Source organism: Cryptotermes secundus, unplaced genomic scaffold, assembly GCF_002891405.2.
Source record: "Cryptotermes secundus unplaced genomic scaffold, Csec_1.0 scaffold115, whole genome shotgun sequence".
Lineage (NCBI taxonomy): Eukaryota > Metazoa > Arthropoda > Insecta > Blattodea > Kalotermitidae > Cryptotermes > Cryptotermes secundus.
The window spans coordinates 1-12,659 of NW_019721516.1; the positions used below are offsets into that span (position 1 = coordinate 1).

Consider the following 12,659-nt stretch of genomic DNA (forward strand, 5'->3'; position numbering starts at 1 on the left):
CAACAGGTCGTTTCCGGTTATTTTTGGGTCCCCCCTCGTATGTGTTACCTGAAATCAGAATCACTTGATTTATACAATGAAATTAAAGGTACATAAAAATTTGATGCAGATAAAATATCCTCGTAGTCTTTATATTAATTAGTTTTGATCCTATCATTATGGTTACTGTGCGTCATGTTGTCTGTAACAGGCTCCATTTGTGTGTCACATACATGCATACTGCAGATGGTGTAGCAGACGGTTTTCTCTCTGATGTGGAAGAGGAACTAGCAATTATCATGAGGGATCCTAGCAAACCTATCGAGGGGAAAGTGAGTGCTTACCTTGTCAGTGTGACTAAATTTCTTACTACCCAGACCCTAATGCCTTTCGCTTTGTTTTCATCATTCATTTTTACCATTAACTTTAGGCTTTTGTTTTTTCCTGTATTATTTCTCATAAAAGTAGCCTTCATTTCTGTTTTTATAAACCATTGCTAGATAAACAGAAATGAAAATAAATGAGGACTTGATGCAGTAACGCAGTATAGGAACATACAGTTTGGATGTCATAACTTGTGTTGCTTTTATTTGTACAGGCAGAAGGAGTTCAAGTAGATGGTGAACTTGCTCAGAAATCCCTTCACAACAAATATATATTTGTTAATATAAAATTTTATGTTCAGAACCACAAAGAATGCATTTAGATAACACACATACTTCCAGTTGGAGTATACTTTGCCACTCTTAAGCCATACAGACAAAGACTTGAGATTAATTTCTTTCAGAAATTAGTGTTCTCTAGCAGCTTCAAATGGCAAAAAGAAAAGACTGTGTGCTCATAAATACCGTATTCAAATTACCAAATTTCATATAGATAGTAATCTGTCTTCCTTTATCTTCTTTTGCAGTTTGCTATGTATGGTATGTCACATAGTATTCCCGACCGTTCTATTGTCGGAGACTTCACAAGGTTTTTCCTTGATGCAATGTATTATACTCCATCTGTATAGGGATTGAACTTGACAACATAATGGAAAATGGGTGAGATTGATGAGTATAATTCTAATTTGTAATTCATATATTCCAGTATCACACAACAGCTACTAAGAACTCAAAAGTATGGGTTTGCTGATGCATATAATATACCAGTTTCATATCCAAAGGTTTATCTGTAGAAGTAGTTTGAGGATCTCATGTATTCACCATCTAATCATATGTGTTTGAAGATCCTGGTAAGTTCCAGACACAGATTAATTTATTATGGATTATGAACAAATTTTCTAGGCATTTGTAAATATGCATAAACTTTGTTGTGGAACTTTGAGGACTGAGACTTTTTACTGTTAAAACTGAATGTAATTTAAGTGAGATGGATAAGATAGGGGTTCTATTAAGAATATTGTGATGAGAGCAGGTGTTCTTGACTTGTTCATTAAAGGTGCCGTTATAAATGATGGTGCTATCATTAGGTACAATTATTGTTCACTAGTTATGATACAGAAGAGTGAAATCTTGTTTTTTGGACCATTTCTTAATACTTATAAATTTATATTTTCACATGTTGACCATTTGAAGGTGAATGTAAAATATCAAATCAATGAAATAGAAGAACATGGAAAAAGAATAAAACTAGATTTTGTATTTTTAGCAAAACACTGAGAGCCAGGATAACTCAATTTAGTGACTGTCTGTGGGTTGGACAATGGATTTGATTCTCAGCATGGAAGAAGTTTCTTGCTTTGCCACCATGTCCAGAATGGTCCTTGGGCCCACCCATTTCCCTATCCTATGACTGGTGGAGTCACTTCTTTCTCATATTGAAATGACCCGAGTGTGACACTTGACTTTCGTCTTGGTGACAAGGGTAACAGTGCATGACACCATACCTCCATTTCCCTTTATATCTTCATGGCATGATGCTTAAGTGAAACTATAATTTTACCTTTACCTTACCTTAATGAAACTGGTTGACCAGTGTTTCTGCACATCCAGTAAGTGAGCTTGTTGGGCCGCGCCATAGCTCAAGCGGTTAGTCGCTGGCTTCCCACCGCAGCGGCCCAGGTTCAATCCCGGGTCTGGTCAAGTGGGATTTGTGGTGGACAAAGTGGTGCTGGGGCAGGTTTTCTCCAAATACTTCAGTTTCCCCTGCCAATCTTCATTCCACCAATTGCTCCACAATCACCCTCACCTATCATCTGGGGCTGGTACAATAGACCAGAAGTGGCTGCAGTACAAGGGACTTAGTCCAACCCCACTAGCATTAAAAAAAAAATGAGCTTGTTGATTAGTTCTTTGCATTTGCCCTGTTCTGTAGATTCAAACTGTTTCGCGTCTCCCGTTTTAGACTCTTTGGAATATTATGGATATTGCATGTGGAAATATGATTGGGATCAGGTCTGTGGTTGCTAATGTGAGCAAGCTCTTAGGCTGTTCAAAATACATTTACTGCTGCACAAGTAATGCCCACCTGACACCCCTGACACTAAATGTTAATGGAGTTCATTCTGCTGCATGCAGCTGGTGGAAAGAGGGTGCAATTCACAGTTCTTGATTGGTTGAATGATTGTTCTGGTGTTTTTTCAGCTGCTTTGGTTATAAATCATTTCTGAGTGATAAATTAGAAAAGGTATGGAACACCTGTGACATGTAAGCTACAATTTCAGCATTTGTTTGAGTGAACTACAAATAACCCCACAGAATTCTTTAGTCAGGATAACTGGTCTCTGGACCGAGATTCAAACTTTGGACTTCTGAAATGCAAAATAGCAGTGTAATATTTTGTTTCATAATTACTTGTGAACAGTGTGGTCTTTCTTCGCACAGTCAGTAAAGGTAAGGTAAAGAAATTTAAAGTTGTTCCTGTTCTAATTAAGCACCATGCTATGAAGGTATATGGGGGAGAGGAGTTATAGATTGTTGGATTCTTAATTGCATCACTAGATGGAGGTGAGTGGTGAGCTTTGCACCCTGCCCACACTGCCTCTGTACCTGTTAGGCAGGAGGCTGGTTAGGCTACAGAGCCAATGTGAACAGTGTGGAGAGGAGATATATCACTTGCTCCTATTGGGAATTGAACTCAGTTCCCCAGTTTGCCTGTCCATAGCCTAATGAGTATGCTAATGAGCTAAAAAGTAAAGAAGAATTAAAAAGTTAATAATCTGTTGTTTGAATTCTGTGCACTCTCTTTATTGTGGGGATTCCTTATTCAGGGTGTCCTGTTAGAATTTAAAGAATATGTTCGTTCACAACCAATTCTCAAACACAGCAACAGAAGTGTGCCTAATATATGGTAGTTGAAGTATATTATTTTGTAGATTTATTTGCATGTTAAGTTGACTGTTTCTTTAAATGGATAAAATTAACCCTTTAAGGTCATAAAATTAATTTGAATACAGTATTAATGTGAAATAACTTCCCACCGACCAAAGTGTGGGAAAGAGAATTGAGCAGTATATTTTCCATTTCCTACAAAAGAGTCATCTTTAAAAATAAGTCTGGTGATTGACACAATAAATCCATGGCGTGCATAGATCTAAAAACCAGTTAAAATAATGTAAAGAAAGATGAATTTGAGTCCAAGTGAAAAAGAAATGTCTAGTTTTGTATAAGCTTATGAAGATAATTTGTAACACAGGAATGTCAGGTTAAAGTTATTAAGGAATTTGTTTAGTTTGTAGTTTATGTTTTTCAAATGTGCTTAACACATTGCGGACCGGTGGTTTAAACATTTAAATCACCCTGGGGACCGGCGTTTTTAAACCTACTACCCTAACTTGTGCACTGTTCACTTTAAAAATTAATATAAAATCTCCTAATTAATTTTATGAACTGAAATTTTTGGAGAACACTTACCAGAGCTCCTAGAAGTGCTTGTGCGTGTGATATCTCTGGAAACATTCCCCTTTGTGAAGAGGCATTACGCAGAAGTTGCACATGTAAGCAATTCTACTCTTCTTCTTGTGCTCTGCACACACATGGCACTGCCTAGAAGGGTGTTTCTTCTTGCAATATTCACTCTTCACAATTTTCACGAGAATATGTTTCCGCATATCACCCGAGAGTCGGCCAGGGGGGTCTACTTGAGGCCTCTGGCGGGTGCGAACAGATGGCCCCGGCTGCACTACGTCTGTGTCTGACGCAGGTACTGCCGCCACCGTGACGTCAGTAGCCCAAGCTTTTGCCAGTTTCAACAGAAATGCTTTGTATTTCAAAGTAGAATTTNAAAAATTTTTCATTTCTGTTGAAGTGACATCCACCCACTTCAAAACCTTATTGGTTCTGTCGTATGCCTCACGGTGTTGGAGATAGTATCTGTTAGTTTCCTGACACAACAGGTCAAAGAAACTATCTCAAAAAAACAGTGACGCAACTTCAGACACGTCCGTTGGGTCCGATGGCATCTGCTTCACCCTGGATCACCAGTAAACTTTCCCAAAGTGGGAGTTTTGTCCACTTTATCCCATGTAGCTGTCCCGACACTCCCACTTTCAACGGAGCTCTCACTTTCACTTGACACATTTTAGGCAGCCCTGTGGTCCCCATCACTGTCACTGTTACTGATAATGGCCTCGCTATAAGAAGACAAAGCAGTTGGCAAATCTGATAGCTCATCGGAGAACATATCTAATATTTCCTGTCCTCCGAGAGATCGCAACTGCTTTCGTCTCTGAGCCATGTTGAACTGGTAGCTGCGTGGTTCATACATGCAAGCTTGGATTAGAACAAAGCCAATTTTGTTTAGGTTGTGACAGGAAATGACTCTGGTCGAGTTACTAGATAAGGCAGCAATCATTCCCGAGGTCATCTACACAGTAGTTACGATTCAACGAAGCCACACAGCGATATATAGCGTTTTGCAACATAACGTGACCGCAGAGGGCCATATGGCCCGACTGGTCTGCAACGCTTGGAAACGTAGAGGGCCATATGGCCCCTCCGGTCCGCAATGTGTTAATAAGAATAGATAAAAATGAAACTGAGTTTGAGCCATAATACAGGAATTTTGTATGAAGTAAAATATGGGAATGTAAATGCTTTTCCCGTTCGTTGTGATCTCAGCATGTAATTTATGAAGATTGATCAGTAATGTAGTGTGACACTTTCAGAATTACTTATTTTATTTACACAAAGCAAAGTTTAATAAAATTGGAATGGATTTTATCTCTTTATCACAACACTATAGATATGAACATATTGTTTGCATGAGGCTCAGCCTGTCATTCTCATAATTCCTGAATATGGCCTAAGTATCATCATATCCAAGATTGTTAGTGTGTGCATGTGAGAGTATGTGTTTCTGCCCCTTTCCACCACAAATTAGTACCTGTTGGATTTTCTGTGTTCACTTTGTATATGGAATATTTCCTTTCCTAAATACTGTTAGATCATATTTTTGTCTCATATTGGATGTTATATGCTAATCAAGTGTTTTCTCTTTTCTAACTCTGTGTTTATGTATTGCCATTTGTAGTGTGGGGTTTTTTCTTAACGAGTGTGTAGTCTTTGTCATACTCCTATGACAACCCACTTCTTCGGAACAATTTGTTGGCCCTGAAAAGGACCGTGGTTGCTGAGATGATTGACCGGTGAGGTAGCGCGGCGCGCGCCGGTAAGGAGAAATGCTAGTTGCGGTGAGTGGCCTGGTCGCAGTGCGGTCGTGGCTGGAGGTTGCTTGTTTGCCGTGCGGCAGCGTGAATTGGAGGTTGCTTGATCGCAGTGCGGCAGCTTCTGGTGAAAGGCTAGTCGTTGAGCGCGGTCGTAGGAGCCATGAGGCAGTGGCTACGCCAGATGACCAGTGAGTCGGACCGTAACACGATCACCGGCGAGTCCAGGCGCTGGTGCCCCAGTGAGTCGGGTGTGAGAGCGCTGGAGGGCCGAGGCGGTCGTGCCTGGCGCAGCCTGCCGATGTTTCCGAAGACCGAGCGCTGGCGACGAAGCCTGCTGGCTGAAGTTGCTTGCTGAAGTGAACTGAATCGAACTGCATAACTCGGCTCTGGAGTCGCTCCCTTTTATACGCTGGTCGGTGGGGCGGAGCCAAACTCGAAAGTGAGGAGGAAGAATTGATTGGCTAGCGCGCGTAATGGTGAAGACGCGGGCTAGCGCCGAGCGTAGTACAAATGCGATCGTTTGTAGCAATCTGATTGGTTAGCGCGCGTGATGGTGAAAAGTGATGTGAAGAGCGAGCGTTGCAGAATGCGTGATAATGTGGGATGTTCCCACAGTAGAGCCATCTTATAAGGACTTAAATTCAAAACAGTTACTTCTTGTGCAGTATTTGGTACTTTACTTTTTGTTGTAGGCTTAGGCAGAGGGCCTATATAAATAAAATAAAAAGTCAATTCAGTTCAGTTAAGTAAACAAAGAAACCTAAGATCAGATATTCAAATAGCTGAGCCATGTGGCCTAATAAAAGGTGGATAATTTAACAAGTAGAAGAACAATCAGGTAACCAAGTGCATACCACTCCTTCATATATAGGTGGCTGCAGGTTCAAGTCTGGAAACCTGGTAACCTGAATTTTGTGTGGTGTCTCGAGTCATGCCAGGATAGTACCTCAAACTGGACCATGAGATGGTGACACTTCTGGTTAATAAACCATAAATGAAATAAGAATACTAGGAAGTATTGTAGGTGATTGCTCTTCATGGCATCTACTGACAGTTAAGTAATTCTACTTTGATTACAGCAAAGCTATCTGAAGGCAGAGGCATATAACCTGTGTACCCTGAGGATTAATTTTTTGATGAGGGTGCCTTTCCATTTGTGGGTAATTCCCCTGGGATTTTCTGTTCATACAAATAATTTACCTGGTTCTTAAAAGCCATTCCCATCCCTGTAAATATGTTAATATTTGGAAAGCTCAGTATTATTTCTTCCTCTGTGTAACATATAATGCATAAAATAACTAAAAATCTCCCACTTATGCCTTTATGCCTAGTGCTTAATTAGTTAAGCATGGCAATTTTACCTTACCTTTACTGAGTTTTATATAGCTCCTGATTGTAAGCTCTGAACAAAAGTTATTGGTTCAATACAAGTATCTCTCATGGAAACATATATTTCACTCAGGTTCACCCAACTTCAGCTTTCCTGAACACGAATATTAGTTTTGTGTATGTTGGACTTTGTAATGGTTCAGTGCATTTTGGTAAGGGGATGGTGGACTGGTGTAAATTAAATATTTGTGCTTCTTTACAGGAGCTGCTGAGAACATTTCTCCTTATAGGGTTAAGTGAAGTGATATTAGTTAAACCAGTTCACATATAATCATTTCTAAAAACTGAGCAAGATCATGCACAGTATAAGGGAGCAGGGTTTCAAAATTATTCATATCTGTAGGAATAATAGGTAGCCTCCTTATCGACTAAACTCATGGCCGTACTATCAGCCTTTTTGCAGTTACTTCACTACAGGGGGCAGCATAGTGAGTGCGTGACGTCGCGTATGTTTTGCGTGTGTACTTTTAACGGGCAATTTTTATCTCCATGAAGTCCATGAAAGCATGGGATATATCAGAAGGCAGGCATCCCACAGGAAATATGACTGTTGCAATTGAGTGCGGTAAAGATACTGAAGTCCGGTCAAACTGGTCCAGTCATTCTAATGATAAGGTCCGTTCGTGTGAAGTGCAGTTATTTAAGTGACTAGAGCACAGAATATTCACACCGTAACTTATTAATGTTTGTTCATATGCGGCATTCCTAGGAATAAAGTTCGGAATTTTAAGTTATTTTCAATAATCTTGGAACTGTTACAGTATTATTGCCTGATATTGGCCGTAGCTCATAAGGAACGTGTGTGATTCCATGAATTGTTGCTTAATCATAGGCGTGTTTCCTGAGGGACTTAACTATGCAAACGTAACGTAGGTGTTTGAAATACATTTTCTCTAATGTATAGAAATAAATTGTATAACTTCAGTGGCAATCAGCTGATAAACCTTGCTTATTAAAGGCAGGTAGGAAACTTTTGTCATAAGCAATTTATTGACTGACATGGACAGCAGTGAAAATTAATTATTTCCAATAAGGAGTATACACAATTTTATGGTAATATTTTGTCTCATAACATGTGTCAGCCCTAACCTTGGTATTCTGTATACGGTTGTGAATTTTATACATAAATATGTATGTGGTATTAGGCGGGGGAATTAGTGGCTTATCAGTTGTCCACTACTTGCAGAAGTCAATTTCAAAGCATGTTAAACTTATTGAAGCAAGTAGTCGGCTTGGAGGATGGATACGGTCAACAAGAACTCCTAGCGGATTGGTTTTTGAGCATGGCCCTCGAACTGTGCGTCCAAAAGGAGTAGCTGGAGAAAATACTTTGGCATTAATTGAAGATCTATGTCTGGTCAGTAAAGTGGTGCCTATTCCATACAGTCATCCAACGGCTCAAAATAGGCTCATTTATGTTAATAATGCATTACATGCTTTGCCATCCAATAGCATTTGTTCACTGTTTTTTACACAGCCACCATTTACAAAACCATTGGTAAGTGCATTGTTTCAAGACTTGAAAGCACCAAGAAATTTAGTTAAGGATGAAAGTATCTATGATTTTGTGGAAAGACGTTTAGGAAAGGAGATTGCTGAGTATGCTGTGAGTCCTTTAGTCAGTGGTGTTTGTGCTGGAGATGCAAAAGAAATCAGTGTGAAGTTTCTAATGAAGTCCTTGTTTGAAGCAGAACAAGCTCATGGGTCTATAATAAAAGGTACTCTTATGAACATACTTGGAGGGAAATTAAGGAATACATTCCAAAGCAAATGTGAACTTTTTGAGAGAGCTGAAAAGGAAAAGTGGAGTGTTTGGTCACTGGATGGTGGACTTGAGCTACTGCCAGAAACACTGGGAATTAGTATTAAAAAGCACAAAGCCGATGTGTTGCTCAATTCTCCATGTGAGGAAATAATATTCCAGACTGGAAAAGCTGCAGTAAGAGTCAGGAAAGAGATTTTTGAGTGTGATCATATTATTTCTTCCCTACCGGCAAAACAGTTGGCACCTCTTGTAGCTAAACAGCACCCAGAATTAAGTGAAGAACTGTTTTCAATCCCAACAGTTACTGTTGCAGTAGTGAATCTTCATTATAAAGGCAGTCTGTTAAAGAATAATGCATTTGGATTTCTTGTTCCATCATCTCAGAATCTGCCTATATTAGGAATTGTGTTTGATACGTGTTGTTTTCCAAAGGGTGACAATACTGTTCTGACTGTGATTATGGGTGGGAGGTGGTTTGAACGATTTTTTGGAGAAGATTCAACACCAGGCAGACTTTTGAGTACAGCAGTACAGTATGTGCATTCAATTCTCCATATATCAGCTACACCTGAGGATCATCAAGTGTCAGTTTTAAATAATTGCATTCCACAATATGTCATTGGACATTATGAACGAATAGAGAGAATTAAAGCTTATGTGAATAATCATAATTTACCTTTGTCCCTTGTTGGAGCATCATACAATGGTGTCGGAGTCAATGATGTCATACTGTCAGCCAGAACAGCAGTAGACAACTTAATAAAAAATATTCAGACTTAACCTTCATTGTCCAGGAATAGGAAACTTACCCAATACTTCAGGAGTGGTGGATGGACTTCAACTGAGGTGAAAGAGCTGGAAAGATGATCCTTAGCTAGCTGGACTAATGTACTCATATGTGCCACAACAGTCATGTCCCACATGGCCAATAAAATTTGAATGTAAAGAGTACTGATTAATGGGATGTGATGTGATGACATTTAGTCTAGTAAAAGTGTATGGACATTTCAGAGAAACATTCTGCCACCCCTCCCTCAACTACAGGGTTGATGAATAAGCCAAGCAAGCAGAATGAAGTTAATTCTAAAATTATAAGATGTGTAATGCTGATGTTTTGAATACTGTGACCAAAGACTATATTATTGACAAGGAATGCTTGTTAATTTGTGCCTTCATCTGTCAAGTTATAGTTTACAAAAAAAATGGAATTGGGATAAATTATAAAACTATGGTTTAATTTTAAAAATTACTGTATATTTTTTCTTATATTCAAGACAAAAAAATACACTTGAAATAAGGTTACAGACATTCTGATACTTGATTACAAAATATTATATAGGAGTAAAAATATATTAATTTGGAATTCCTGCATATTTAACTTCATCAAATGCTTTCCTAGCTTTCTTCAGTTCTTCATTCATGGTGAGTAGATCTTTGACTCTTGCATACTTGCGAGCATCTTTGCGAACAAGGAATACAATGTCCTCCACTTGGACCCTTCCTGTTCTTCCAATCTCCATAGCCTTGTGAGTCTAAATAAAAACAGAGTATTAATGTAAAATGTACCTGCTAATGATAAAAATTAATGCACCTTATTCTTTAAAATAACTGCAAAACCTGATACAGAGTTATATCAACACACATGCACATCATTCTTACACTATCCAATATTTTCTTAACCTTTGTATGTCATAAATATAAAATAGGAGTTGAGGTTTTCACACTGGTGAGAGGTTAAATTGTAATCTTCTGGGTTACAGCAACATGTTATTGTCCTACATGTGAAGACTCTTATTTTATTCAGCATCCCTCACAAATATTACTATGGAAACTCAAGGGCTCATGTTTTAGCAATACATTTTGGTGCTCTGTATGAAGAACTATGTCCAAAATCATCATGAAAGACAAGTTAACTAAAGGATTACTTTTTATGCAAGACCTAGGTATTGTGCTTTCAACTTTTATTGTATAAAAACTACACTTCAGCCTTTAATACCACCTGAATAAGAGAAAATATAATTTTAGCATATGTGAAAACTGAACAAATTTGAATTGTGCCCTTCTTACAGAGCATGAAAGAACTGTGTTGCAACTACATATCAGTACTCCATGACAGTCCATGCTGACTTAAAATGAAACAGTGCTATAACCTATCCATTTTTCTGCGGAGACTATTACTTGTGTGGAAACAGCAAGATAAGAGGCTGCTTGGGTATGTTACAGATTACAAGCAGACAGCATACAAACCTGTGTTGGAACAAGACTCTCTAATCTTATCAACCATAAGATGGCAGATTTGCTCTTAAATCCATAACTTAGCTGTACAATTCATTGCAGAAAAATTTTCTGTATGAACTTAAGCTGATGACATGCCTGTTACCTTCAAGAGTTTTACTTGAAATCCAACTTACACTGCAGTTTTGGGGGGGATTGTTATTTTTATTGTAGTTGAACATATTCAAAACACCAGCTCACTCTTCATAACTCAGAAAAACCAAGATTCTTTAATATGAACTGCAACAATGGGATGCTGATAGTCTACATGCAGAGCATAAGTTATGGACACTGTAATATGTAGGACCCAAGTAATCAAGAGTAAGTAAGTATATTTAGAGAGTGCTCATTTCATGAATGATAAGATATGGTTACACAGGAGATGATGAGTAAAATGGAGGAGCGAAGGAAATGGAAGAATAACAACAATGAAGAAGGCAGGAGGAAATACAGGAGACTGAGGAATGAATTGAAAAGAGCCATGGACAGGGCCAAAAAGGAATATCTTGAGAAGATATGTAATGAGATTATAGAATTTCAAAGAACAGGACGTTATGATTTGATGTGCATGAAGACAAAAGAACTAGGATGGAAAGAGAATCATGGGATTCAAAATATTGGCATCGAAGACTCCCAGGGGAATAGAATAGTAGATCAGAGGCAAGTGCTGAAAATTTGGGAAAATTATATTACAGAACTATATGATTGACCTAATCGGCCAGAAACCTTAGAAGTTGAACCGGAAGAAGAAGTAGATACAGACGAGAAAGGACCATATATTTTACAAAGTGAGGTGGAAAAAGCTATCAAGGAAATGAGGAAGGGAAAGGCTACAGGAGATGATGATGTGATGTGCTCAAGTTACTGGGAGAAGGTGGTTTGAAAACACTGACAAAACTAATGAACACCATATATGAAAGTGGAGAGTGGCCCAAGGACTTTACAGAAGTTACAATGATTGCCTTAACCTTTAAATGCCGGACTTCTGAAATACTGGTAAGCTTGAGTTGGCCGGAGTTTATTTAAATGCCCGCTGGTACTCTGCTTTTAAATGTCCGTTTCTGTTAGTGCGCCTAAACAATTTTAAGCATTGTGTTTAAAAATACTGTATCTAACTCAATTTTTGAGATAAATGGATGGAATTAATTTTGTTTGTATCAGCAAAGAACATACTGTCGCATATTATAACGGAAGATTTTAAATTTTTTATACAAATTATACTCCGTTTTCAATTTTTTGTCTTTTAATTTTGATGAGTACTGCAAAAATGATTTCTCAGTTCTTCACAGAGTTGTTCTGCATTACAAATTCATTTCTGTTTGTAACACCTGACGAATTTTAGCAGTCCCTGATGTCATAAAACAGATGGAAGCAATAAAATCATTTGGTCTTCTGCTAGCACTGCTTACACCCTTCGGATTTTCAAATCTTTTGACTGAAGGTCAGAAGAACGAAAGAATGGCTATTCAAGAGAAAGCGAGAGGGTCCCTTCTTCAATGGTAAGACCTTCCCTTATAGCTGCAAAAGCTTATTGCCCTTTCTATGGGCCTGAACAGACAGCTGCATCGCGGCTGAGATTCAGAGTGCGGTCTGTTTTCTGTGCGTGCTTAGTGAAATCGAATACTGTAGTTTTATTTCAGCCTA

General features: G+C 38.5%; 2 protein-coding genes and 1 long non-coding RNA gene across 3 annotated transcripts in view; 2 read left to right on the forward strand and 1 right to left on the reverse strand.

The window, feature by feature from the left end:
* The first annotated feature begins 47 nt into the window (after nt 1–47).
* On the forward strand, nt 48–1,605 carry LOC111875419. The gene is made up of 2 exons (XR_002844721.2): nt 48–311; nt 890–1,605. It is a non-coding gene; the product is annotated as an uncharacterized LOC111875419 (long non-coding RNA).
* Nucleotides 1,606–7,363: 5,758 nt separating this feature from the next.
* LOC111875423 (protoporphyrinogen oxidase) lies at nt 7,364–9,798 on the forward strand. The gene has a single exon (XM_023871668.2). It carries the CDS (start codon nt 8,106–8,108, stop codon nt 9,519–9,521), a length of 1,416 nt encoding a protein of 471 aa, XP_023727436.1. The 5' UTR covers nt 7,364–8,105; the 3' UTR covers nt 9,522–9,798.
* A 175-nt stretch (nt 9,799–9,973) lies between these two features.
* The window catches only part of LOC111875425 (transcription initiation factor TFIID subunit 13), a 5,415-nt gene continuing 2,729 nt past the window's right edge, over nt 9,974–12,659 (reverse strand). The window contains exon 3 of the mRNA XM_023871669.2: nt 9,974–10,273. Coding sequence (XP_023727437.1) covers nt 10,094–10,273 — 180 coding nt within the window. The 3' untranslated portion in view covers nt 9,974–10,093. The remainder of the gene's footprint in view (nt 10,274–12,659) is intronic.

Excerpts from the sequence above, each read along its gene's own strand:
- LOC111875423 (XM_023871668.2), top strand. The coding sequence starts at position 8,106 with ATGTATGTGGTATTAGGCGGGGGAATTAGTGGCTTATCAGTTGTCCAC.